The following is a 26,632-nucleotide window of genomic DNA, read 5'->3' as shown; positions in this document are numbered from 1 at the left end:
CCCACGGCCAGAGCCGTTTCCCAGTGAGCCAGCTCAATTCTTCGCCGAGGATGCCAGAATGACAGGTCGATCCGCAACTGGCAAACCCCCTCCCAAGTCTTGCCAATCTGCCATCGACGATCCGAGATGATCTCTAAGTCAACGGCCAAGTCCAACGTTTAGCTTGCTTTCTCGCAGAACCCTGCCTCGCAACGCTATACCCTCCTTCGCCTGGGATTAAATCATCTTGATTCGCTTCGTCGACTTACTCCTTCGACCTGCCAACTTCTGCTTGCACCCAGTTTGCGCGCGACTGCTCCGTTTTGGTTCCTTTGTGCCCTCCCACTCTCCAGCTCCCCGGAACCAAGTCACTTCGTGGGGCGTATCTGGGAGTTCGCAGCCTCAATAACATCCGACTCACCACACCTCGTCTGCGGCCGGGCCGCCCTGGCATTATCGTACGCGACTACGCTCGTTGGCGCGTTTGACATCCCCTCAGTCATCGCCATGTCAGGGTAGGCGTTCCCCCAACTCGATCCGCAACCAGCATCTGGCCACATCATTGTGGTCATGTCAACAGCTCCCTTGAGCATAGAAGAGCCGGAAAGTTGGAAAGGTGAATCCAATGGGTTGCTACACCGAGATTCTTCGCCCTTGCGCGATGTGAGTGGTCCGAGCCGAAATCACATCCCAGATGTCGCGATGCCAGGAGATAAAGACAAAATGCCGGGGCAAGGTGATCGAGACGCAAAGTCCAAATTAGAAAAGCCGCGTCTTACTATTCGCGAGCTTCGGGAGGCTGCCCAAAAAGAATCTCTAGCAAGCCAAGTAGTTAAGGCGGCCCAGAATTCGCACCAGACACAACGCAAATCGAACGCCGCACCCCAAAAGAAGAAACCCTCTATATTCGGCGGGTTGTTTCAAGTCCGGGAGCCAACTCAAATTGCCTTGGATCAGGTCGCTGCCCAGATGATTGCTCAGCACGGGTCAACAAGCGCTACCAAAGTTCCTAATGTGAGGTTGGAGAAGATGCCACATTTTGTGCCTAAAGTCAATTCAAAATGGGATGGAATCCCAGAGAGCGCGAAGCAAAGAGAAAGGAAAGAAAAGGAAAAAGAAAAGGACCGAGCCAAGAAAGAATCCTTTTTCTTCTCAGAATCTAAGGCTCGCAGCGACGATGGGAAAGATAAACGACGCACGAATGTGGGGAGCCGAAATTCGAGTTCAACAACCGGCTCTTCCTTTGGTCCTCATGGCAACTCAAGTTGCTCGCAGAGCGCTTCCTCTCGTGCGCGGTTTTTTGCCCAGTCGGTCTGCTCATCCGGCGATCTGGCATCGCAGCAAAGAATGGATGCCTCGACTATTCCCCCGTCACTAACACCACCTTCCGCAATTAGTCTGATCGAAAGCCCCTCAGCAACGCTCTCTTATCCGCGCCGTGGATCTAGCTCGGCTGGTACAAGATCACAATATCCACATTGCAAAGATGTGGCACTGGAGCCTCGCAGCCCCATAGCCATGGGCCAATTGCCTTCCACTCATGTGAAATCTGCAGGATCAGCTGCCAAAGAAGACGAAACTCCTAAGTCTCCCATTACGAATCGATATCGCATTGAAGGAGGAGAATCCTCTAAGTCACCTGCCGGCGCTGCTATCGGAGCTGAGTCTCGCTACATTGATACTCGGATGGAGTCTGCGCGGTCCCAATCTTTGCCCGTCGTCAAAGCTTCTCCGCTGTACCCTATCTCAGCCTCCGGAACTTCTCAAGGCGCCTGCCCGCCCATTGCATTGCACCTCGAACCGCTTTCACCATCGCGACAAGGCGCGAACGAGTTTACTAGTCTGACAGCGGCTTTGGTGTCCTCTGGACCTGGTGTACTGAGTTCGCCGACTGTCGCGAAGAAAAAATCAGGAACAAAATTCAACAACGCCTTTCTGGCGGGAGAGGCTCAAGAGCTGGTGTTACCCGATGACATCGGTGGTCATGGCAGTGCAGATCCAGCAGTCCAAAACTGGGAGTCAGGTCGATCGCGGATCCAACAAGACCTGGAGAAGCGACCCGACAGCTCTCGCGATCGGCTGGGATTGAGGGCAAGTATGCTTTTCAGTGACGATGTGACACCTTGGGAAGTGCAAGACGTTAATCAACCGCCGCCATCGAGTCCCAAGTTCGCTAACCATGCTGCAAACACAAAGGCCAAGTTTCATAGGCCTTTCGGCAGGATTGGTAAAGAGAAGGAGAAATGGAAGGCAACGCTATAAACTTGATTTGGAACTGCCTATACTCTCACCGGGGGCATTTCAAGGATACAGCTTTCATGATCTATTGGGCCATTCATGACAAAATGTCGAGCTCATCGCTGCCATCTCGTTTGGTAGGGTTACGATTAATGAGTATTTTGAGCGCATTTTCCGTACGGGAGATGATACCCTCTGGACAAACTTTGGGGTTGCCGGCAATATTGGACTATTACATGAAATCAGGCATGTATTATTCAGTCTTAGGCAATTTGGGATATGGTTTTAATAAAACATTATCTAGACAACTAATGCGTTCTGCCCCGTGTTGCCCCTATTCATTAATACTCTGTAGTTTGCAGTCAAGCTGTTTGACCTGGTGGGGAAACAAAAGTTGTAAGTGGTCTGAGCATGCTCCGCCCGCACTCGTTTCCCACAGATATTTTCCGCTTCGACCAAATTATGCACCAACTTTTATCACGCCTCTGTTTTCGCTCTCACGGTTGGGCAGATTGAACATTGTCTCGTCGCAAGATGAAACGTAAAGCTCTCGAAGAGGGCGAGTCTCCTCTGAAAAAGCGCATTATCTCTGCCGATGACAACAGCGTTCAATCGGCCTTCCGACCAGGCCTCTTCGAACGCGATACCCAAGAAGCTTTCCGCAAGTCTTACCGGTTGTCGAAGCCTTATCCTCATGCCGTCGTCCCCTCTTTGATCCAAGAGCGTCTTCTCCGCTCTGTCCGGCAGGAAATTACCACCCATATCCATTTCACTCTGAAAGAGACCGACATATATCGCATTTACCAATCCGGCGATCTCGCGAATCTCTCCAACCTTGATGCCGAGTCCCTTGAACACCTGCCCAGCCTTGTTCGTCTGAGAGATGCTCTTTACAGCTCTGAATTCCGAGAATGGGTGTCTATCGTCACAGGGGCGGGCAAAGTGTCCGGTAAAAAGACTGACATGGCAGTCAATGTCTACACACCAGGCAGTTATCTGTTGTGCCACGATGATGTGATTGGAAGCCGGAGAGTCAGCTATATTCTGTATCTGACGGACCCGGATCATCCCTGGCAACCCGAATGGGGCGGAGGGCTGAGGTTGTATCCTACAGAGACAAAAAGGAACAAAGTTGGGGAGGAGATCAAGGTCCCTCTCGCTGAACATAGCTTGAACATTCCACCGTCCTTTGGTCAATTGAGCTTCTTTGCCGTTCGGCCCGGCGAGAGCTACCACGACGTAGAAGAAGTCTACCACGGCCAAAATCCGGGAGCGGATGGAGGGAGAATCCGCATGGCTATCAGTGGCTGGTTTCACATTCCACAGGAGGGTGAGGATGGGTTTGAACAGGGCATGGAGCAGGAACAGGCCCAGAAATCCAGTCTTGCGCAGCTCAAGGGCGCCTCGAATGAATTTGACGAGCCTCAGTTGGTGTTCCGTCATTTCGACGAACCGCGGATCGTTATGGACAGTCGCGCTGCCGCGAGGGAGATTGACCCCGGCGATGATCTTGATGCCGAGGAAAACATACTCACTGAGCAAGATTTGACGTTTTTGCTTCATTATATGACACCAAGCTATCTGACTCCGGACATGATCGAAGATTTCTCATCTTCATTCGCCGACATGTCAGTCCTGCAGCTCGAGGAATTTTTCAATGCAACATTCGCAGCCGAGCTAAAGGAGTACATCTCTACGGTTGAAGCTGGAGAGGGAGATGCAGTCCCGCCGGCATCGAAGTCTCATCATCCTTCGGCTTGGAAAATTGCTCGTCCACCCCACAAACAACGCTATGCTTACCTCCAAACTACAGAGGCCCTGCACCGTGACAAATGTCCAATCTCCCGGATCCTAGCTGACTTGATACACTCCCATGCTTTCAAGAAGTGGCTGGCCCTCGTGACGGGACTGAAGACGAACAGCCTCATCCGCCAAAGCGCGATAGCCCGCAGATTTCGACGAGGGAATGACTATGCACTAGCAAGCCCTTACCAAGGCGAAACACCAAAACTGGAATTCACCATTTCAATCACGCCAAGTGAGGGATGGGAAAACGATCGAGATATGGGAGGAGAAGAAAATGGCAAACCGGCAACTGGCATCATCAGGCAGGCCAACGGCAGTCCGTCCCTCCGCGATGGTGTCGAGGATAAGGAAAAGAGGAGTGGCAAGGCCACGGCAGAGGAAAAGATCCAAGTCTCAACGTCCCCCGAAGTCGAATTCGGCGGCGAGGAAGTCTACATGGCAGGCGATGAGGACGAAGATGGGCTACCTAGTGAGACCAACCCGAAATCCCTGCCAAGCGTCGGCAAAAAGCCAATCCATGATCCTGCGATCTACAGATCTGCAGATGATGAAGATGACGGAATCCTGTTCACCAACCCTCCCAGTTGGAATAAATTAAGTATCGTGCTCAGGGACAAAGGCACACTGAGGTTTGTCAAATATGTGAGCCAGGCCGCTAAAGGTGACCGCTGGGACTTGAAAGGTGAGGTGGAGGTTGATGAAGCTGGTTGGGATGGAGGAGCAGGTGGTGAAGGGGGAGAGTTGGAGGAACAGGATGAGCACGATGATGAAGGAGACGACATGGATGAAGAGGATGAGGACAAAGATCTAGAAAGCCATGATGAAAACGAGGTATGAGCCTCCGTGGCCTAATTTTCAATCAGTGCAGCGTCCGACCATATTGGAGGACGGATCCGTGATCTGTGTTGTCTGGAAATTAAATGCCACTACTGTGGACTATTAAACCCCATCAACTGCCTGAATTGTTGAACTGGGCACTTTTGGGCACGACTCCCTTCCTGTATCTCGTGTTGGCTCTCCGCTCTACCCTTGACTCTCCCATGTCCTTTGCCGACTGTCGCGCCTTAACATCCAGTCCCCGATTCGTGGCCCAGTGGTCCGACCGGTTCCGTGTGTCAGCAACCGTTTGTTTGACTCAGTGCCATGTCCGCATCTCGACTACGCCTATTACCCACATGGAACCTAAGAGGTCGAGTCTGCTGCATATCACTTAGCGGGAGGGGGAGTAAGAGAGCTGTTCAAGATGTCATGAAGAAATTGGGGTTTCCGACATATATGCAGAGCATTCAGAGAGGACCAACAAGTAAAGTGAGATGTCGATGGGATACAAGATCCGAGGGACTAGTAAATCAAGTCCATAATGAGTGTTTATCAGCGACGCGAGATCAGTTGCCCGCTCCACAAACTTATTGGCAGAGACTGAGTGAATTTGGCTTCGTTGCAATAGTCGGTCAATCCAACAGTCACCAAGAGTTGAACTCGGGCAACCTCAGACATGTGTTCTCGCCCCTTTGAATCGGCTCTAGCTGCTACGTCTTCAAGCTCTCTCCCCACCCGTTCAAGTTCTCGACGACTGGAATTCCTCCCGGCGCCCGCACAATGACCCAGACAACCTCTTCGTCTCCATCATTTACCTCCTGATGTTCCCTGTATGCGGGGATCAGTGCCCAATCTCCTGGCTTGAGATCTTGCCTGACGTCCCCAAACGGACCGCCTTTCCCCTTGCCCGAAGATGACACAAGGGAGCCATAGCCGCTGACAGCGTAGACGACGGTATCTTGTTTGCCGTGATGGTGGACTGCGGAAGCGGAGTGCGGCTGGGCACGCATTAACGTGCCACAGATGGAAGGAGATAGCTCAACGATAGCGGACTGCAGGTAAAAGTAAGTCAGTCTGTAAGATAGTGAAGAAAAGAGGGCTGAGCGCGGCCATGGGGTGGCGAGGAAAAGGAGTGATGCAAGGCGAGGTGTAAAAGACTTCGAGCTTTCATCTGATGCATCTTCTTTTGCGCGTCTGGCTCGTGTAGACACAAATCCTCTCTTGTTATCTCCCCAATTCAATCTGGATAGAAGTCTCATGACCATATGTGCCTCTTTTCTACGGTTTACAGAGATGTCAGGGCGCCACAACGAAGCTCTGCTGTCCGTCATTGGCTCTTACTTCCAAACTCCGCCATATTGGCTCCTCTCTGGTCGAACGGCGCTTCCTTCCGGACTCAACTGCAAACAATCGTCGAAGCAAATGCGATTGCACATACCTGCCGGATCATGCCATCCGTCTGTCCATGCCCTGCCTTGACCTGATCGGCCCTCGTCACTTGGACCGGGCGCGGATTTTGCTGTTCGCCACTACCGAGGGAGGCCATGGTAGCTCTATTCGTCCAATCTCTCTGTGCTTGGAATGGGAACGGACCGAAATAAAGATGGAAAAAGAACAGGATGGATCATCCAGATAGTGGAAGGAAAGAATGAATATAGTGTGATGATACCAGCAGATGAACTCAGATGCAGAATCGAAGCAATGTATAAAGTCCCAACTCTGGTATTTGGGAGGTTGCCGTACGTCATGTAGCGCGGAGATGAGGATGAGATGCGGAGTTGATGCCGTCTTATGTACATGTACTTGACTAATTCTCCTCATCTTGACGCGTGTGTTTCTGACCATTGTATGGATTCCATGGCGCGGGCGTGCTTGCAAGCACCTGATCCAACAGGAGAAATTCGTGAGAAGTGGGGAAACCTTTGGAATGGAAAACGACGATTGTGTCCGATGAGAAACTGTGCCTTTCAGGTTTGGTCTATGTCTCTGCACGCGACAGGCTTATCGCGAATGCCTTAGCCGTACATACATCCGGCCGAACATTGAAGGTAGAGAACAGATGCGTGGTCCACGATCTTGGGGCTCCTCAACAACCATGTACTCCGGCCGGCAGTCTCTCCGTGTCATACCGGTCCGATGACATGAATCCGAGGGACACAACACACCAGAATTCAGAGCACAGTACACGGAGCGTCACCTGCTGTTCTTCGTTCCCTCCTACTTTCAATCAAAATATGCCAATCCACGCCCGTCTATCCTCAACACCTGTGGTGCTATGTGGTCTTTTGTCTGCATGGAATCAGTAATAAAGATGGTGCACATCAGTCATAAACATCCATCAGGTGGAAGACCACCCACGTCGTATTCGAGATCAAATCAAAAAGGAAAATATCCCCGTGCCTTTTCGAACCTTAAGAGGAAAAGGGGACGGACGAGAAAAGAGGAGCAGGCTTTCAGTGCAGGGACGGAAGCTCAGACCTGACCCATTGAAACCATCTTCTTCCGGAGGTAGTTCTTGTACTCTCCTATCGTCCCGTCCCACCGTCGGACGGTCTTGTTTTCACACACCATGATGTCCTTGGCGATCTTGTCAAGCAATCTGCAATAAAGTTAGCTTGTTCAATGACTCATGTCTGGCAGGGGCTGGACATACCTGAAATCGTGAGAAACGACCACGACACCGCCGGAAAAGGCGTTTATAGCGTCAGCAAGGGAGTCGATGGTAGGGATATCAAGACCATTGGTAGGTTCGTCAAGAAGGAGCATATTAGGACCCTCGATGGCCAGGAGAGCAAAGACAACTCGAGATCTTTGACCTTCGGACAGTGTCCCCATCAATGCAGTCTGCGCATCACCGGAGAGTCCGTATCGACCAAGTTGTTGCCGCCAATATTGGTAATCCTGAGAGGTAGAAGAATACTTGTCTCGGACGAAATCGAGGGCTGATTTGGTCAAGTCGAGTTGATCGGCCGAGTGCTGCGAATAGAGTCCCAGTTTCAAATGGGTATGTCTGCTTACTGAGCCGCCGGTAGGAGAGAGTTTACCGGTCATGATTCTCAGCAATGTCGATTTACCCACACCGTTAGGCCCCACGAGGGCCATTCTGCTGTCCATGTCCACACCCAGATCTAGGTTCTCATAGAGATTGTCCTCCGGTTTCCCAGAATAACTGAAAGTGACACTGTCAAAGGACAGGACTGGAGGGGGGAGTTTTTCGACATCGGCAAATCTGAACGTGAACACTCGATCTGAAACGACGGGTTGAATGAATCCATCTGCTTCCATCTTGTCCAAGATCTTCTGCCTTGACTTTGCCTGCCGGACCAAGTTGGCGTATGTGCCGGCGGAGGCAATGAACTTCTTAATATGAGCAATTTCTTCCTGTTGCTTGAGGTATGCCTTTTGTTGATTGGTCTCTTGCTCGGTTCGGGTCTTGATGTAGGAATCGTAGTTACCGCCGTAGTAGAGTAGTTTCTTGTGTCGCATGTCGATCATATTCGTGCAGACGCCGTTCAGAAAATCCATCGAGTGCGAGACCAAGATCAGAGTCTTGTCCCACTTTTTTAAATACTCTTCCAACCACACACATGCTTCGAGGTCAAGATGGGCTGTCGGGTCATCCAGCAGGAGGAGGGATGGCTTAACGAAGAGAGCCCTAGCGAGCGCCACTCGCATTCTCCAACCACCAGACATGTCTTTGGTCTTCTTGTGGATGGTTTTCTTGTTGAAACCCAGACCAGTGAGAATAAGGGAGGCTCGAACTTCGAAAGTGCTCGGGTCCATGGCTTCTGAACGCTATTATTCGTTAGTATGAATTACCTTCGGACCCGTTGCAGCAGTCTTACCTCGTAGATTTCCAGGAGTGTGGGACTTTCAGGTCCATCCTTTTCCAAAATCTCCTCAGCTAGATCATCAAGTCTCTTAACTTCCTTCTCAGCCTCTTTGATGACCCACTCGAGAGCACCCATGTCGGTGGGAGGTGCACCCTCGTTTAGCAGGTAGATATCGACGTGTTCTGGAAATGGGAATTCTCGCTTGTCGATGGCCTTTAGTAGGGTGGACTTGCCACAACCGTTCTCGCCAAGCAGGCCGTATCTTCGACCGAAGTTGACCTCGATGGTGGAATCGGTGATAAGCACCTTACCATGGAAGACGAGAGAGGCGGAATTTATTTTGACATCCCGACTTGCTTCTTGGGAGGCAAGCACACCGGTTGTGACTCGATCGGAGAGACCGTGCCTATCCATTTGCTCGGTCAACTTCTTGACTTTGTCCATCTTGTCAGCGCTCGTGGCGGGAGCATCTTCCTCGTCCTCGTCCAGCATAGGTGGGTCGTCATCACCGGCGATTGACGAGGCTTTCGAGCCGTTTGTCGAGGGATTCTTGGAATTTGCCTTCGAGGAAAGCCTGGAGGCAACGGTCTTTTTTTCGGGCTTTTCACCCTTTTCGGCCGCTTTCTCAGCCTTTTTGGCCAGGCGGGCAGCTTTCGAAGCGGACACGGGCATGGTGAAGAGGTATGAATGAAAGAATCGATTGGGAACGCGGCCTAGTCGACGAAGGAAAGACTTTTTGGTGGGGCAAAAACGAATCAACTCCCGTCAAGTTGGATGACTGCGTGTGATGTAGTCTGGTTCGTTGATACTGGCAAGTGCTTGGAGAGTGATGCACTTTGGGTTATATAGCCCAGGCAGAAGAATAATAGAGAAGGAAAAGGATACAAGATTCCTTCCAGACTTGTAGAGGGGGGTTTTTGTTGGTAAGGTTCGAGAAGCGCATGGTACAGTAGAAAATTTGGGCCGCAGTTGTCGCCCCGCCAATCACGATTCCGACCATGTGCGCAAAACACGTCATATCTGCCAAGGCGCTGGTGGCGCCGCTTGCGGTTTGGATGCACTACGCATCAGGAGATGCGACCCAAGGCTTTGCAAGAACAAGTTATTTGCCTTTCCATGGCACTACAAGTAGATGCATCGATTCACTGATCTTATTATATTTTCCATTTGCCGCCCGCTATTGCTTGATTTGTGTGGGGTTTCGCAGCCTTCGTCCCGTTGACCGTCGTGAAAGGATCACATTTTCAAGCTGGTGGCGACATGCTCATGCCATGAGAATAGTACCTTGTACTAGGTACTTGTGGTTGGGGCGCGTCGCTAGTTCTGATCGCGTTTGGCGGCTGTGCGTTTTGCATCAATACTTTGAAAGGGAGGGCAGAGGATTGTCCCCCGAGCGAGATGGAAAGAAAGCAACGAAGTTTAAGAGCCACAGTCAGTGTGTAGTTTCAGACCAATAGAACAACATCATCATCCTGCAAGCGCCGCAGAGAGGAGATGGTGTAAGTGCTTGTTAAAATAGGACTTCATAGTTGATGGCTTTCTTGTAGAGGGCTGGGTTTGCTCAAATTCATCACATCTGCATTATATCCTGTATGTTGTCCCAAGAATTTGTTCAACCTGCCTCGACACTGAAGGAATGACAAGGGTGGGAACAGTGTCTTGAGGAAGGCGTCTACCCGTTATGGTTTTTAAAGCATCTCATCCGATTCTTCGTCTTTGGCATCTCTGCATTCAATCATTAACATTATCATTGTCTTCTCCATCCATACTTGCTCCAGCCTGTAGTTGAAGCAGCGCCAGCAGCGTCAGTTGAGTAGTCGCCACCATATCCGCCTCCAATCGTCGACCACTTCGTGATGGTGGCGCAGGTTGAGGTAGCCCCTGGTCCCACGTTGGTGCATTTCTCCGTCGTGGTAATCGTGCTGTGAGTCGTGGTTAGATTTGATGGCGTCGAAAGAGAAATCTCGTCCAAGGATGATAAAGCTTTATGTCAGAGAGAAACTTACGTGGTAGGCCCGGTGGTCACAGTGGGACCGGTGACTGTAACAGTCTGGCCTGGACCGATGTTCGTACACTTCTCAGTCGTCCTGAAAATACCCGTTAGCCTGCAGTGAGGATCGAAGGGGCTGTAGCGATGGCAATTTTAGATGACAGTGCTTTCAGCAAGATAAAACTTACGTTGGTCCAGTGACGGTGACTGTCTGCCCAATGCCGCAAGGCTGGGATACTGTGGTCGTCACTGTGGATGGAGGGCTGTTTGGCACTGTGAGAGTGCGTGTGATAGTGGACGTCTGTCCTGGCCCAACCTCTGTGGTGGTGACGGTTTGTGTCTGGATAGGGCCTGGGACTGTCGAAATGACTGTAGTAGTCGAAGCTGGAACTTGAACTGTTGAAACAACGGTCGTGGTCTCAACTGGGCCGCGAACTGTGGACACAACTGTGGTGGTTTGGCCGGGAGCCTGAACCGTGGAAACAACAGTGGCAGTTTGGCTAGGGGCTTGAACCGTAGATACCAGAGTGGTTGTCTGAACTGGACCTGGGATGGTAGAGAAGACGGTAGTAGTCTCGCCAGGACCGAGAATGGTGGAAACAACGGTGGTGCCTTCGGTGATGGTCCGGGCCGGGATAATAACTGTGGTTGTTGAGATTCCACCGCCCACTGTTGTTGTAGAAGTCAGAGTGCTTACCACGGTCGAGGTAGCACAAGGGCCAACAGGGGAGCTGGGTGGCGAGCAGACTGGACAAGTTGACGGGCTGGTCACTGTGACAGTGGTGGTGCTTCCACCAGTGGGCAGAGGGCAGTTCTGTCTCTCAGTCACTGTGATTGTTGATGGTACGCTGCATGGTTGACTTGGAGGGCAATTGGAGCCTACAGTGATAGTAGAGGGCGGCACAGTCGGGCAAGAGTTTCCTGGCCCAACTGGTGTGGTGGGTGGGCATTGGCTTCCAGTCGTGACCGTAATTGTGAAGGGAGGCGAGTTTGAACAGCCGGTAACTCCACCTACTGGGGTGGTTCCAGGACAAGTGCTCACGGTGATTGTAGATGGCGGCGGAAGAGCTGGGCAAGAACTTGGACCTCCCGGGAACGTAACTGTCAAGGTAGTCGTAGGGCCCGCTGAACATCCTCCAACGGGTGTGCTCCCGACACCAGACCCATAGCCCCAGCCAGTGGAAGTTCCCCAACCGGTCGAAGAGTCGGCACGAGGCAGTACCGGATTCGCGGCAGCAAAAATACTAAATATATGTGTGAGCAGGTCTTAAGAAGCGCAGTGGACAGAAGCATACCTCAAGGCAGAGCTGGCAAGTAGAGCCGACTGCACAAGACCACGATACATGATGGATGAGAAGCCTTGATGCCCTTTCAAATGCTATTTGAAACGAGTGGAAGACGGACTGAATCCTGTCGAGCTGCTTGATGAATGATTTCTTAGGAACTTGCTGATACTTATACTTTCGTGGAAGATCCGAGACGTTGCACACCGAAAGCAGGAACGTGTACATGGTTCCTAACTTTGTGTTTCGCGTTCTGTGTTCGCCAGCCGCCAGAAAAGAAACATTCCATTGCAACAATGGCTGGCCAATATCGGGTGCATGCGCCATTGAGGAACGGACCAATATCTTGCCACCGAGTGTGGGAAAGCAGGGTATTCTGTGGAAGGCGAGATTGAACTCTTCTGAAATTGGCAACATGTGGCTAGAAGACCTCACTCGAATTGCGAGAATTCCGTCACTGTGGTTGTGACTCGAATTGCCGGTGATCCAAAACAATGTCGCACTGCATGAATGAGCAGGTATATGTCTATGGCAAGCTCTGATGGTATCCTAGTCTGAAGAGTGGAGACTGGACGCGTTGTCCGAAGGTACCCTAGTTGTCTGAGTGAGGCTTTCATCAAGGCTGCAGCAGCTCAGCGGTCCAGGTAGCTGCGATAAGAACCGAAAGGTAATTTCTGTCGTGGATAAAGAGAGGTCTCGGAAAGCATCCTGGTAACTGGGACCAGGGAAGAGCGCGTGCTAATCTGAGCTAGTTGCTGCATAACAAGGACAACTGCTTCAGAACTGCTTGGTGACTCAGAATAGGTCCAGCCGTGCTGTCGTTATTGGCTCGAGTTCTCATGGCAAATGTTCACAATGCCTTGAGCAGGATATAGAGAAGGTTGGAGACAAGTTCTGGTCTCTGACAGTGTTCCCAATCCGTATACTTTCAGACCCTGCTTCCAGTATCACATCACTGTCTCTTGAATCGCTTAAACAAGGCGAATAGGATCGTTCATTCACTAGAAACGTCACGGTACGCAGGAGTCGATGAGAACCCGCCCTCATCCACAGGCATCAACCAGTAGCGGAATGGCGAGTGGTTTGACTGCACGTATACACAAGCGACAGTTGCCTACCGATGCAAGATTCCGAGACCAGTTACGCTAGCACGATGCAACACTCGGTAGCATTGCAGCAGTGGTCTCAGTGAGCTGGGCCTTCAGCCTTATTGGCTTCGTTTCGGAGTCGGCATTGACGGAATAGATTCTCTCAGAGCTATGCGGCCTCATGAGAACTTTGGAACGCTGAATAGATTGGGGCAATCTCAACCGTATTTCTTGTGGTCCTGGAAAACAAGACTTCTTTCCTAGTACCTCGCGGTGACGGACCCCAGGGCACAATATTGTCAAGTGACTCGTGTAACCGAAGCAGCGGTCAGAATCCAGATTGTGTAGCAGATCTAAGCGGACTCCTATATCGTGATGGGCTCTGCCTTTCGGGTGAATGCTGTTTTTTCTTCTTTCCCCTTTCCCCTTTCCCCTTTTGGCAAATTCCGGATGATCTGCTGCAACGGCGCAATAAGAACTGGCATATTGGGGCTTACGGTGAAGGCCACCGCCCCAAGTACACCGATTGAGCCGAACTGACAAGGGATTTTGCAAGACTCTGGTCCAGGGGGTCATTGAGTTTTTCGGAGGCGGTTGCGAAACCTTGAGGGCTGGTCTTGTTTCCCTCGACCTTCGACGCGCACTGCTTTCAGGACAGTTGATCCATCTCATTGGGCTCAAGCCAACGCCAAATGCTCCAACATGTTGGCTCTGGAAGGACTGCAAACTCTTGTGAAGACTGACACTCCTAGCTGTGCTAAAGGTCAGCGGCAATGTGAACAAGGCATTCTCTGTACTTGCTTCGGCTTCGACACAAGCATGGCAATGATCGCTCGAAAGTGATGTACCGCGTCATTTCGGATTTCGGGTCGCATGGATGAAGGAGTGTCCCGTGCAGATTGACAGGTGGGAAGACCGGATCAACACCGAGTACACTAGGGATATTGTGGTGGTTGTGTTGTAAATGAAATTAACCATCGTGGGACGTATCTAATGGCTACTAGGCTGCTTCAACCCGAGCTTTGACTGAGCCTTTAGCCGAAGAGCACCGAGCGCTCCCTGAGCAACGAGGGCCAAATCAGGCCCCCTAGCAATCGGCTATACCTGTCTCTCAGCTACCTCGGTAGGCATCTGTCATTCCAGACGGGCGTCTAGGAACCTGGCTGATTCACTGCCCCTGCACTTGCTGCCTAAATTTCCTCATAGGACACTTCGACTACTTGTACTTCTGGAAACCTGTGATTGTGACACTGTCCGCGTCGTGCAATCAGTGGCTAAGATCGCTACAAGGTTCGATGGGCCTCGCACAGCAGTGAATTGTGTACCGCCATTTTGAAGCCATTGAGGCAATACCCCTCTAGAAATACCACACTATTCTTCAGAACCCCACCCTTGGAGGTTTATTCAGCCGATTCTGAATTCCATACTCTGTACGGACTTTATGGGTCAGGCACACTAGTAGTTCCCTTTCGCTCGCGGCCTGATAGCCGATCGAGATGGCATGCCGGAGTATCGTGTTCGACTCGACTTAAACTCGGTATCATCAGAGGTAGTTCTCTTGCCTTACATATCTCTATGGATGGAGAGGGTATTCTCGTCTTCCTGATCCATATCAATCGACGTCGGGCTGGGTGGCAAAAAAAAAAAAAAATCGTGGACGAAATCTGCAGTAATGTCTCTTTACTTGCCTTCTCAGAATCTCAGCAGATTAGATGATCTTGCAAAGCACTTCGACTGAAGCAATGATGGCCTCGCGATAAATGAAGTCAGGCAACAATCCAACGGGCGCAACCTGGCCCACTAAAATTGACAGGCAACCGCCACTACTAGGTTCTCTTTTTGCATTTCGAATCGCCTGCGCTCAGATGTTAGTACAAGGTTATTTATAGACGAGTCTTGCAGCAGGCGTGCAACGCACTTTAGAAGTTATTCCGCTGTCAAAACTGTCGATTGGCCGCTGGAGCTGAATTTGGGTGTCGCTAGCGTCAGATCAACCTCCTGCGAGTCCCTATGAAGCTTCAAAGCAACAGAGCAACGAATGTTCCCTCTTCCAGCCTGAACATACCGAAATGCCTTAATGTTTAAGCTCTTCATCGACTGTGAATTTGCGATCTACGAAACTAGGACCAGCCTTTTCAGGTTTTGGCATCTGATCTGATTGTCAGGCTTGAGGTCACTTCGCTTGATCTTGATGTCCCCGGATCCAGTTGCTGAGAACGGACATTGAATTTGGTGCTGAGAATACAGCTGCTCGAGTCTTAGGGTTGGGAGGATGATAAGTCGCATCTGGATAATCTCGTACTTGGCGGAAGGCATTCGCAGGAAGAAGTCTTGAGTGTTGATGAAGTATTCGAATCTCTATGGTAATGTCAGCCGCCAATCGACATCAAACCCCTCGAAATCCTGTAACTCGGATTATCCCAACTCACTGTCTCTAGATACTCGCACAGAGTCGGCGGTAGACCTGTGAGCTCAGACGATATCGCGGCCATATGCCCGGAAAGCCTGCAAAACGGTCCTAGAGATCACGCATAAGAGCCTGCGGTTCGGGTATCTCTGGGTGCAAGTTATCTTGGGTTTCAGGTATTTGATGAGCGTTAATGCGTCGTGGGACCGCTCATAATTACACTCACACGTGGTCGCACTCAGCGGGCCTTGAGCCACATGGGCGCTTGGCAACAGAAAGCCTTCTGAAGCCTTCTCCATGATTGCATGGCTTTCACAAGAAGCAAGAGGATGCTCACGAAATTGACGAAAAGGTGAAAGTTTAGGTCACAACAGGAATTATCAAGATGGCAAGCCGGAAAAACTACAACATACCTCGGCATGCCCTCCAGAGCAAGAATGTTGGCCGAGCCACTCACTATCATAGAAGGTGAACGCCATAAGCGTGTACTTTCGCTGCAAGCAGAAGTCTTGTCAAAGGGACAAGAGCAGTAAAATCTGGAATAATGGGAGATTAGATAAAATCTCGCAATCTATTACTGATGGCGAACTTCTCGGTTCCCCCCCAAGGTCTGGAGTGAACTCAAGGTTCGTAAACGCGGATGGGGATTTTCGCCAGTGACTACCTAAGTCAGGAAAGTGATAGAAATCTCGGCTGCGCTAGCGTAGTCTAAATAGCATCCTCGGCTTTTGAAGTCCGATAATTACCATTCTTGCGGAGATCATTCACCACCTTACAAGTTCAACGGGCTCAACGGGCATGTAGCACCGCAGCAGCACCTCGTGCATCACCTTCAGAGCATCTGGTTTTTTTTCTCCAGCTCGAGAGCAGCCAGTGCGAATTTCATGTGGATAGTAGGCTTACGTTTGTATCGTTCCTACGCACCATCAACCCTGCTTCTAGTCGCTGCTTCTATTATCCCTTTTGCCTCACGTACGAGGAAACTAGGCATTACTCGCGATACATCCCTTAGCATCCAGGCTCTGGCTTTCGGTGAGGTTGCTCAAATATTCATAGCCTCAAGGCTTTCCAGAGGAAGACATCCTTGTTTCTCTTCTCATGGTATATGTTCAACCTTCGCTTCTTCGGTTTTCATCTGAATTTGGATATCCTCGTCATGCGTCACTTCATCAAGCACTTCGGTGCGATAGTGAGATTGCTTGAAGCGCTGGTGGATCTGCTCTTCGCGGGTGTCTGTGAGCACAATACCGTCACCGAAAATCTCGGCTACATCCTCAAGGGCTAAGCCTTTGGTCTAGCTCATAGTTAGCTAGTTTCGCAAGGATAGTTGGATTGAAAAACTTACCTCTGGGAAGAAGAACCAGATGATGACGACGTTTAGAGCGGTAAGGATAGTGAAAACGAGGTAATATTTCCAGCCAATTTTGTTGAACGCCGTCGGAGCAGCACTATCCCAGATCGATCAGCAAAATGGGTGTCCGACGCTTCTGCTCGTAAACTCACCTAGTAAAGACGATAACAGCCATAAACAAACCAGAACAGGAGATTCCAATACCGCGGGCACGCAGAGGATTGGGGAAAATCTCCGTCGCGTATATATACGTGCTGGCGTCAATTGTCCATCCGTAGAATCCAATGTGGAGGAAGAGGAAGAACACGGCAGCTTTGGCAGCAGCGGCTGATCCAGTATGTTGGTAGACAGCGACTGCGGCACACTCGCCCGCGAGAGCAATAACATCTCCAGAAAATCCGAAGACTAGGAAGAATTAGCCAGAACATTTGTTCCGGAGATTTGTACTCACGTAGCATTCGAACTCTCCCGAAGTAATCAATGACTGCAGCATTGAAAGCATTGCCCAGGAGGCATACCGTAATCCAGCCGCATTGGATTAGAAGCTGGTTGACGACGCTGAAACCGAGATTTCGGTAAAGAAAAGGCCCGTAGTCTGGCATGTACATCAGTATGGAATCATCTGTCCTCCCGACGTGCTTGCTTACTGTTGATAACAATTGTTCCTGTACATTGACCCGCAACCATGGTCAACCAACCGATCCAGCATCTCTTGCGCAGGGCGGGCCTTGTGAAGAACTCCTTCAGAGGCACATGGTCCTTCATCTCTTCAATCACTTGAGAATGCAACAGGTGAAATTCCTCGGTAATAGCATGCTCGTCGTTTCGGGGCCCAGACTCGGTTCGGCAAGCTTTGAAAGCCTTAAGGGCCTCATCAGGACGGTTCTTTGTAAGCACTTTGTAAAGTCAGCTGACAGTAGTTCGACGCTCTTCATTCTCTGAGACAACTTACACCAACGTGGAGACTCCGGGATCATCAACACACCGACCGCAAGAAGGAGAGGCCATAATGCCCCGATGGCCAGGGGCATTCTCCACTGGGTGCCACTTGCGCTGACAAAATAAAACCCAAAGCCGATCCAGCTAGCAGCGACGTAGCCAGTAGCGATACCAGTTCCATGCATGCCCACAAGAAGACCGCGAATCTTGGGAGGGGAAATCTCGCTCTGATACAATGGAACGAGACTCACCAGCGCCCCCACAGAAAAGCCGGTGATCAATCTGGCAATGATGAACATGGCAATGTGCACGCTCCCAGCTGCCAGGCCATTACCGATAATGGACGTAAAAGAGGCAAACAGAATCGCCTTTTTGCGACCCCATCTGTCAGGAATCCAGAAACATGAGATACAACCAAACAGTCCACCAACAGAGAATAGGCCGTTTATAGCTCCCAAGAGATCAGCTGAGTTTGACCTTGTATCAAGTTCAAAATAGGATAGAAAAGTAGGTTGCCCGGTGGTCGTAGCGATGATGCTGGACCCGTAGCCATAGGTAATACTTCCTAGGCCGACAAAGAGGACGATCTACCTGTTGTGTTAGCCGCTGAGAAACTGTAGGGGCTGTCCAGTCATTTACCCCAAATTGTACTAAAGAAATCATGTTGATCGGTAAGGAAATGTACTGCTAGGGCTCAACGACACTCAGGAACGAGAACTCGAGTTGAGGCAAAAGAAGAGACATGGTAGAAGAGTGGATTTTCATTGATATACCTTTAGATTGCCCCCTTTTTCCCCACGAAGTACCTAGCCGTACCCTCGGGACTCGGGTAGAATTAGCTTTAGGACAGAAGGGTACCCCAAAAGCCACGTCGTGCAGTAGCTTCCTGAGCCATAATCCATAAATATATGGAGCCGAATAAAATCATTCGTCGTTTCTTCATCATAATAACATCGATAAGCTAATGCGGGGTGCAGAAGTACCAGCCGGAACATACCGATACATCCCCATGGGACAAATAGAAGTACGGAGAAGTCTGGGGTTAATGGGCAGCGAGATGAGGCTAGCTACCTCAGGACGTTTACTCCGACTTTCTTTCTCCAAGCCACGTGGAAAGGCAGACCAATCGAATCCCCCATCATCAAAGTATATCATTAAACCCCATCGAGAAATCTCCATTATTTAAATCTGATTGATAAACCCCATTCTGAAAAACCCCGTCACTTTCTAGTCATTCCGCCTGCCTGTGTAAGGAGGACAATAATTGGGATTAGCAGCTGCAGGGTCAAAAAGGTGCAGTTTTAAATACCGTATCTTGCATACATCGGAGTGCCTAATTTCCGGACCTAGCATATTTCAAAGTTCCTAAGCAGAAACTAGCTTGCGACCGAGACGATACTCACAAGAACTAGGATTAAAGTACACTACCAGAATACACTGCCTAAAAATCCAGAGACTCTGCTTTACTGAAATGTGTTATGTTTCCAAAGTACCCTACTTCCTTGGATGCCCTGCTCGTTTCTTCAAGGCGTCATTCATCGCGTTGAAAGCATCTTCCCTGTCCGAGTATGTGATTTTTCTGATGTATTTAATGAGATATGCAAATATCCCCGAGAAGAGCTCAAAATGCTCGAAGTCGGTGCTCATCCCATCCGCGCTCGGCTGGAGGATAAAGTGATGATATTCGGTAAATAAACCTGGGAGATCGAAAGGCCGTGCTCGCCAATGTAGGTGGCATACAGGCGACCAGTTCTTTATGATGGGATCGGATTTTCTTACTGGAGTACTAGATCAGCCTGTGAATAATGAAATATGCACACCATTTTCACTACCTTTCGAAGTTCGTGGGTTCTTCATCTGTAAGTGGAGCCGGCCATTTGCTATTTTATTTACTTAGCCTGGCTTCCCAATGTCCTGAACTTATCAGAGTACATGAGAAAACTTACTGCATTGCTCACCAGAAATGCTCTGGATAACGGGATTCCATTCGGAGTAATGTTCGAAATCGGTCAAGATGTCCCAAATCTGTTGCGGGGGAGCTGGTAGTCGTAGGCTGGTGTAGACCGAAGGCATTTTGTTGATGTCCCAGCTCGAGGTAAACGTCTTTATTCGGGGATATATGGAAGCCTCGGGCGTGACAAACTTAAGTCTCTGCAAATGTCGCAGTATCACAGTTTGTATTCAGGCTGCGTCCTAAGTTTGTGGTTATACATATTTCATATTTCAAACATTTTGTGGACTGACTCTTCTTGAATGAATGAGTCTGGTCATAAGCAACAGTCGATGGAGCCCGGCAGACTCCGATTAGCTCATCTCTCCATAAGCTTTCCGGTCTATAGCGAAGAGGCAAAATCAATACGATAAACACACTGATTTCTCGGAGTGTGAGTTCTGGTATGGAGCTGCGCCTTGTACTCCATATTTTTGGTGGAGTGTGGAGAGGTACGTGATGAACCCGGTTCAACGAATCAAAAGCTAAGGCTGTTTTTAGTTCCGTGTAAACAAGTCCGATGAAGTCACCGACTATAAAGAACAGAGGATATCGAGGGGGAAGGGGCGAGGGGTTAATAGTAAATATCAATAATAATACATTGGATTGAGGCACGAAAACCTTGATACGCCGTAACCGTACTGCAAGAAGATGAATCCAACCGCTTGAGATTGATACATCTGAGAATATTCTTCGAGGCTACACGAGTCTTTGCTGTAGCGACAATTTCCCAATCGGAGTGAGCCGGACGGAAGACTAGAGAACTAAGTTCGGCTTGATGGTCTCGGGAAGGGTGGAAAGTCTGGACCGCTCACGGAAATTTCACACTCGCTTGCTGTTTCTCTTGGCAACCAAGTCCCTGCAGAGGTTCGGATGGCAGTTGAATCCCTTAGTGCACCCAAGTGCACCCAATTGCACCTCAGCGGTAGGGCCCACCACTGGAGGAGATGTGCTGTTGGCTACAGCTACATCAATACCTGCTAAACTGTCAATAGTGAAGCACTTCTTAATAGGTTTGCGTTGCCCTTTCTCGCTCGAGGCGTTATTTTGAACCTCCCGACACTCATTGAGTGGAGTGATCTCCAGTCGTATGGCTCGCTGTACACAAACAAACAGAAATTGATGAAAGCCTACTCCAATAAAATATGCTGCGCATATATACTAACCCGGTGACTATTCTTTTATCCATGTCTTCCATGTCTAGCCTCTGCCGAAGAGTCCGCGGCGAAGACAGGCTCGTAAGAATGACGAGCACCTACCATGTTGAAAGTGTTGGGCTAGATTAAAGCCAGGTCATTGAGACTGTCGAAATCAACCATTAACTGAAATATGGCTTCCAGATCCAGGCTCTCTGTAAGAAATACATCATCCCAACAATTCCAATGTGCTTTTGGTAGGTCATCTACCGTATCATCCGCCTGACCGTTGCCTGGAGTCGTTCTCGGCCAAGTAGAACTGTCCCGCGAAGACTGAGATGCAGACAAATGTGACAGATTTCTAACAGGACATTGCTTGCTGATGAATTTCTCCAGATTTGCATCAGGCTCGCCACTTGCCGTTCCATCAAGTTGATACTGGCATTCGCGATAGCTGACTCCGATGACTCTCGTGTCCTGTGCAGTTGTCACGGTGATATTTGCCCTCCTCATGAGATCTGCGGCAAATCTGACCACTAAGTCAACACCAACATAGAGCTCTTGCATCTGTTCCACCACTTTCAGACAATGGAATATTGATTTTAAGCAAGTTTCAAGATGCTGGCCCTCTTGGTACTGTATATGCTTCAAGTGGGTAATAATAACCGGCAACTCCAAAGTAGCGGCGGTTGGAGGAAGAAAAGAACCTAGATGGAATCTGTGAATGTAGAAGTTGACTTTTGCCATTTCCGTGGTCGCCTCTTCCACCCTTAATCTGGATTGCTCCCGGGCTTCCTTCGACTGGTTCATATTTCTAGCATCGGACTTCCGGGGATCTACCTGTGGACGATGCAGCGCTGAGAGCGTTCCACAAAAGAACACATGCAAAAAGGCCTGGTGAGTCATCATCACTGCAGCGGATTCAACCATTACCTTTGAATAGAGAGGTTGAAAGATGGCTGATATAGGCCTATTATTGAACCACCTTTGCAGTGATTGATCACATATCCCGACTAACTCTTGCTTCTCTGGTTGTGACTTGGGATATAGTATCGTCGTAGTTCGGCCAGTAAGATCCTCTGTAGAATGATCGAAATCATCGCTGGGAAGGATGGAATAGTGTAGATCGATTACCGCCCCGATTTCAACACAGAGTTGTGCCATTGTAATGCACATTTCGGCAAGGTTTTGTTGACATTGCAGCTCGAGAATCTGGTTCTGCGGGTCCCCGGTGGAACTGTCCTCCAGATCGAAATCGTCCAGTGTCAATATTGGAGTATTGAAATCAATGTCTTTAATTCTGAGTGGCCGGGACATCCCAAGGGCAAGCATCCTGTCTCTCATATAGCACGACCACCATATCCTTTTTAAAAGGTGTTTCTGCATGGAGGGTCTTGAGAACGTTTGCTTCCGGTGAAGTCCAAGTGTAAGGGCTAGTGATATGGCGATGCCCAAAAAATGCCAGCCGCCTTTATTGTCGCCTGGAGTTTCATTCCAGAAGCTCATGAGAAGGGTCGCTTGAATGATGGCGATGCGGCTTTCTTCTACATCAAGCTCATAGAGCAGCTGCGGACACTGTTAGAGTAATTCGAAAAATCCACTCCCTTGACCTACTCTCACTCTCTCGTACAGTACTTTCCTCGCAACTCTTCTCGATTCGAACCCAGCTTCGTGGATTCCTTGTATATCGACAAATGTTAGACCGATGAATATCACTGCCTGCAATAGCAAAATGCCGATTCTCGGCATCCCTGGACGCCAATGGCCACCTGTACAATTTAACAAAGCCTTCTGATCCAAAAGAGGCATGAACCAATGGAAGTATCGGACATACGCCCGGATAAGTGCATCGAGAAATTCCGTTCGAGGTATATCCAGGGCGCCCTTTCTGGAAAGATAGTTGATGTCATCCGAAGTCAGCTGAGAAGAAATAGGATTGACAAAGTCTGGAAGTCGGTCACAAGGTGCCTCACTTGAAGTGGAAGGTATAGTAACTGATTTCAAAGTGCAACGAGGGCTTGATGTATCATTTGTCGCGGAAACACATTGAATTAGTGAAGAGTACGTCAACTCATGGTGGATGTTTTGTAATAGCTCATCGTTTTTTGAAGCGGTCAGTAACGTGTTTGTTGCTCCTACCATTCTTATCAGCGCCTCTAAGAACATACAAGATTCGTTCCAACTTACTCGATTCTGTGTGTGAGTGCTGGATTGCAGTCCTTTCGGCAATGTATCCATGGATTGTCTCGTACTCTGGCAACCATTGATCGGTATGTCTCCGTTCGGGAACGTGGTAGACATCATCAATAACAGAGGCCTCGTTATCGCCGGACGCGCGAGGAGGACGTTGACCCTCTGACCTTGTTGAGATGTTGCTTGCGGGCTTGATTTTTAATGCTTTCCTGTAGAAGACGTCCTCAGCAGCAGCTTCCGGCACAAGAATTCTTGAGAGTGAAATTTTGGATCGTACCTGCCTCTCTTGCTCTTCTGCACATGGCAATTGACACTGTCGGTGACGCAATTGCTGCATGGGGAACCTTGCTCTTCCACATTACATTTGACCTTACGGGCTCTGCAGCTCAAGCAGGCTCTTCCGGCTCTCCTTGTGAAGGACCACGATTTACCAGGCTCAGCCATCCTACCACGCTGCCTAATGGGAAAGGGTGCATAGCTGAGGGAGAGGTTCGTACCATTCCCTTCCACATCGAGACACCGGGATACTGCTCTCCTTAGGTTGACAAAAATGAAATAGGGTTGTTTGCAAGTACTCTGTAAAGCTGGTTAATCTCCGATCGTGCCGACCCCGCATTCATCGCGATCAGGCTACTCCTACATAACCAGGACTATGCACTTAATTAAGAATGGCAACAGCCGAAGGAACCTCGGCGTATTTTAGTAGCCGAATGAATTGGGAAATCTCCTTTGTCAGCTGATGACCCTAAGTTGGGACTTGGCACCAATGAAGTGTTGGATCTATGCTCAACCGCCAGAAAATTTCTACATATCGGTTTCAAGATATACACAAGTGCTAACATGATGGAAATCGAGTGGAGATGTACTCGATTCCAAAATCTGGGGTACATCGGGACCTGGCAATACAAATTCATCCGAGGCGCTCCTGGTTCACGTACGTGATAGCTAGACCCGTGCCTCCATTGCGTCTGGGATGATATAGTAAAGTCTAGCCACAACCTCGCCCGCCAACAACATTTCCAGTATTTGCCAGAATTCAAGATGCCTTTTCTTGCTCAAAAGTTTGTGCCAATTCCTAATAAGGATATCTTGTCCTGGATGTTCGACAAGCCAAAATTCGACCAAGATAAACCGGTGAGTTCTCACTCCGGAACGAGTCATGTTCAGACTCAGCGTCACAGCTCACTGAAACATCTCCTATGGGGACTATTTAGGTCTACATTGATGCCATTGACCCGTTAAGGTCAATCTCTGCGAGGCAAGCTCGAGCGATAATCCGAAAACTGGCAGCAGGTTTCCACGCCGCCGGCGTGACACCTGGAGACTGCGTCTGCGTTCACAGCTTCAACAATGTTTGTTGTGTCTGACGCTCATCATATCGACTGGAACTTGGCTGAATTGACCAGATTTATTACCCGATGCTTTTTCTGGGTATCATTGCTGCCGGTGCAATTTTTGCCGGGACCAATCCAGCATACACCCGCTTCGAACTTGCTCATCATTTCAAGACATCTCGCACCAGGTTTATCATTGCCGAACCCGATCTGCTACAAGCCGTCGTTTCAGCTGCAAAAGAATGCGATATATCGGAAAACAACATCTGGGCCTTCGATACCCAGAACGAAACGATCCCAGCTGGATTCTCATCCTGGAGGGCGCTCCTGGGCCACGGGGAAAAAGATTGGATTCGCTTCAATGATGAACAAGTCTCCAAAGGGACGACAGCGGCTAGGCTATTCAGCAGTGGGACTACTGGATTGCCAAAAGCCGCAGCATTGTCCCATTACAATCTGATTGCTCAGCACACGTTGGTCAATGAAACACATCCGATTCCGTACGAGGTTTGTCTTCGATACTACGGAAAGCGGGTAGAGTACAGGCGTGCTAATATCTTGTTGGTCTAGCCTCGCCGCCTCCTATATCTCCCACTGTTCCATGCAGCAATGGTTCCCGTAGCTCATGTCACTCCTCTGCGATCGGGGGATTTAAGCTACATACTCCGACGCTTCGAGATGGAGCCTTTCCTTTCTTCCATCCAAAAATACCAACTCACTGAAATGGTCTTCGTTCCACCGGTTGCGGTTGCTGTGTTGAAATATCCATTCCTCCACAATTATTCCCTCAAATCAATTAAAGTGGTCGTTTGTGGGGCAGGTCCGCTGGACAAGGAACACCAAAAGTCGCTTCAAACTATCCTCGGGTCAGAGACGTCTTTCACCCAGGTCTGGGGCATGACGGAGACAAGTTGTGTGGCTTCAAAATTCTACTATCCTGAACGAGATGATACTGGGAGCGTTGGGCGTATGATGCCGAACCTGGATGTCAAGTGAGACCCCGCCCACGATGCGGTTATCCACGCTTGCTGATCATACTTGCAGGCTCATAGACGACAGCGGGAACGATATTACTGCTTTCGACATTCCAGGAGAGCTCTGCATTCGAGGCCCAACGATAATATCTGGTTATTTCAACAGTCCACACGCTACGAAAGACTCCATTGATGAGGAAGGGTATTTTAAAACTGGCGACGTGATGTTCTGTGACTCTAAAACAGAGAAATGGTACATCATCGATCGTAAGAAAGAGCTCATCAAAGTGAGGGGCTTCCAGGTAGCCCCAGCCGAGATCGAAGGAGTCCTGCTCTCTCATCCGGAGATCCTAGACGCTGCCGTCATCGGCATCAGGAAGCAGAACGAACTAGATGTGGAAATGCCGAAGGCATATGTAGTGCGGAGGCCCGGAGCAGATGACACAGCTTTGACAGAGGAGAGAGTGAAGTCTTTCTGTCGGGAGAGATTGGCAAAATATAAGGAGCTATCAGGCGGAGTTTCCTTCATTGACGTAATTCCGCGAAATGCAACGGGAAAGGCCCTAAAACGCATACTCAGGGATTTGGCGAAAGCTGAGACTAGGAATAGCAACAGACTTTAAGAGACCCATAATGTAACTAATACAGAGATAATCGTTAACTACGAACATCTTCTCTCTTCTTTAGCGATAGTTTCGCCTTTATATCTCTCTTAATCTATTATAACAGAGCACTTTAGGGTTCGGCGTGCACGTACAACAACGCACAGAGGCCTATCCAGTAGATCGGGAATCGAGAACACGTTTCTGATTAATACTGACAAGACAACACCACCACCAACACCATCTAGAAGAGCAGCGGCTAGGGCTACGAATACCTAGCATAGCGGCAGTATCGAAGAAGAGAATAGAACTAATAAAATACTTAGGAATTAAATAGACGGCGCTAAAAAGCCATAGAATTTATAATACTCTTATACTATCATCAGCAAAATTTCCCGCGCGACCCTAAGAGCCCTGGGCCGCCCTGGGCTGTCAAGGTAAGTCTACGTCTTACGCAGCCCATGAGACCGCTGGGCTACCTCAGCGCGCCGCGTACTAACCCATAGGCTCCCAGGGTTATTACTAATTAGCTCAGCTGTCTCTAGCGTCTCCCTATTCTTTCCATTCCACACCTTTCACTAATTATAACGTTTATTCTATAGCTTCTATTGTAACAGAGCACTTCAGGGTTTAGCGTGCACGTGCAACAACGCACAGAGGCCTGTCCAGC

General features: G+C 49.5%; 10 protein-coding genes across 10 annotated transcripts; 3 read left to right on the top strand and 7 right to left on the bottom strand.

The window, feature by feature from the left end:
* Positions 1-702: 702 nt before the first annotated feature.
* A1O5_12318 (uncharacterized protein) lies at positions 703-2,241 on the top strand (the record flags this gene model as incomplete). Its single annotated transcript, XM_007752887.1, has 1 exon — positions 703-2,241. One exon carries the CDS (start codon positions 703-705, stop codon positions 2,239-2,241), a length of 1,539 nt encoding a protein of 512 aa, XP_007751077.1.
* A 510-nt stretch (positions 2,242-2,751) lies between these two features.
* On the top strand, positions 2,752-4,860 carry A1O5_12317 (uncharacterized protein; the record flags this gene model as incomplete). The annotated part of the gene is made up of 1 exon (XM_007752886.1): positions 2,752-4,860. One exon carries the CDS (start codon positions 2,752-2,754, stop codon positions 4,858-4,860), a length of 2,109 nt encoding a protein of 702 aa, XP_007751076.1.
* Positions 4,861-5,552: 692 nt separating this feature from the next.
* Positions 5,553-5,852, bottom strand: A1O5_12316 (uncharacterized protein; the record flags this gene model as incomplete). Its single annotated transcript, XM_007752885.1, has 1 exon — positions 5,553-5,852. The coding sequence occupies one exon, from the start codon at positions 5,850-5,852 to the stop codon at positions 5,553-5,555; it is 300 nt and encodes a 99-aa protein (XP_007751075.1).
* A 1,462-nt stretch (positions 5,853-7,314) lies between these two features.
* A1O5_12315 (ABC transporter ATP-binding protein ARB1) lies at positions 7,315-9,347 on the bottom strand (the record flags this gene model as incomplete). Its single annotated transcript, XM_007752884.1, has 3 exons — positions 7,315-7,441; positions 7,496-8,637; positions 8,688-9,347. 3 exons carry the CDS (start codon positions 9,345-9,347, stop codon positions 7,315-7,317), a joined length of 1,929 nt encoding a protein of 642 aa, XP_007751074.1.
* Positions 9,348-10,849: 1,502 nt separating this feature from the next.
* A1O5_12314 (uncharacterized protein) lies at positions 10,850-12,010 on the bottom strand (the record flags this gene model as incomplete). Its single annotated transcript, XM_007752883.1, has 2 exons — positions 10,850-11,909; positions 11,961-12,010. The coding sequence occupies 2 exons, from the start codon at positions 12,008-12,010 to the stop codon at positions 10,850-10,852; spliced, it is 1,110 nt and encodes a 369-aa protein (XP_007751073.1).
* A 3,138-nt stretch (positions 12,011-15,148) lies between these two features.
* A1O5_12313 (uncharacterized protein) lies at positions 15,149-15,528 on the bottom strand (the record flags this gene model as incomplete). The annotated part of the gene is made up of 2 exons (XM_007752882.1): positions 15,149-15,394; positions 15,466-15,528. The coding sequence occupies 2 exons, from the start codon at positions 15,526-15,528 to the stop codon at positions 15,149-15,151; spliced, it is 309 nt and encodes a 102-aa protein (XP_007751072.1).
* Positions 15,529-16,539: 1,011 nt separating this feature from the next.
* Positions 16,540-18,396, bottom strand: A1O5_12312 (uncharacterized protein; the record flags this gene model as incomplete). The annotated part of the gene is made up of 7 exons (XM_007752881.1): positions 16,540-16,737; positions 16,789-16,891; positions 16,947-17,199; positions 17,246-17,389; positions 17,442-17,690; positions 17,747-18,320; positions 18,373-18,396. 7 exons carry the CDS (start codon positions 18,394-18,396, stop codon positions 16,540-16,542), a joined length of 1,545 nt encoding a protein of 514 aa, XP_007751071.1.
* Positions 18,397-19,227: 831 nt separating this feature from the next.
* On the bottom strand, positions 19,228-19,806 carry A1O5_12311 (uncharacterized protein; the record flags this gene model as incomplete). The annotated part of the gene is made up of 3 exons (XM_007752880.1): positions 19,228-19,511; positions 19,566-19,613; positions 19,680-19,806. The coding sequence occupies 3 exons, from the start codon at positions 19,804-19,806 to the stop codon at positions 19,228-19,230; spliced, it is 459 nt and encodes a 152-aa protein (XP_007751070.1).
* Positions 19,807-21,000: 1,194 nt separating this feature from the next.
* A1O5_12310 (uncharacterized protein) lies at positions 21,001-23,389 on the bottom strand (the record flags this gene model as incomplete). Its single annotated transcript, XM_007752879.1, has 3 exons — positions 21,001-22,425; positions 22,474-22,994; positions 23,047-23,389. 3 exons carry the CDS (start codon positions 23,387-23,389, stop codon positions 21,001-21,003), a joined length of 2,289 nt encoding a protein of 762 aa, XP_007751069.1.
* A 704-nt stretch (positions 23,390-24,093) lies between these two features.
* A1O5_12309 (uncharacterized protein) lies at positions 24,094-25,983 on the top strand (the record flags this gene model as incomplete). Its single annotated transcript, XM_007752878.1, has 5 exons — positions 24,094-24,186; positions 24,267-24,404; positions 24,459-24,893; positions 24,957-25,378; positions 25,431-25,983. 5 exons carry the CDS (start codon positions 24,094-24,096, stop codon positions 25,981-25,983), a joined length of 1,641 nt encoding a protein of 546 aa, XP_007751068.1.
* Between the last annotated feature and the right edge of the window lie 649 nt (positions 25,984-26,632).

This window comes from Cladophialophora psammophila (assembly GCF_000585535.1).
Source record: "Cladophialophora psammophila CBS 110553 chromosome Unknown aczJe-supercont1.33, whole genome shotgun sequence".
In the NCBI taxonomy this organism is placed as follows: Eukaryota; Fungi; Ascomycota; class Eurotiomycetes; order Chaetothyriales; family Herpotrichiellaceae; genus Cladophialophora; species Cladophialophora psammophila.
Note: the sequence above shows the minus strand (reverse complement) of the source record. Positions and strands in the feature narration are given on the sequence as shown.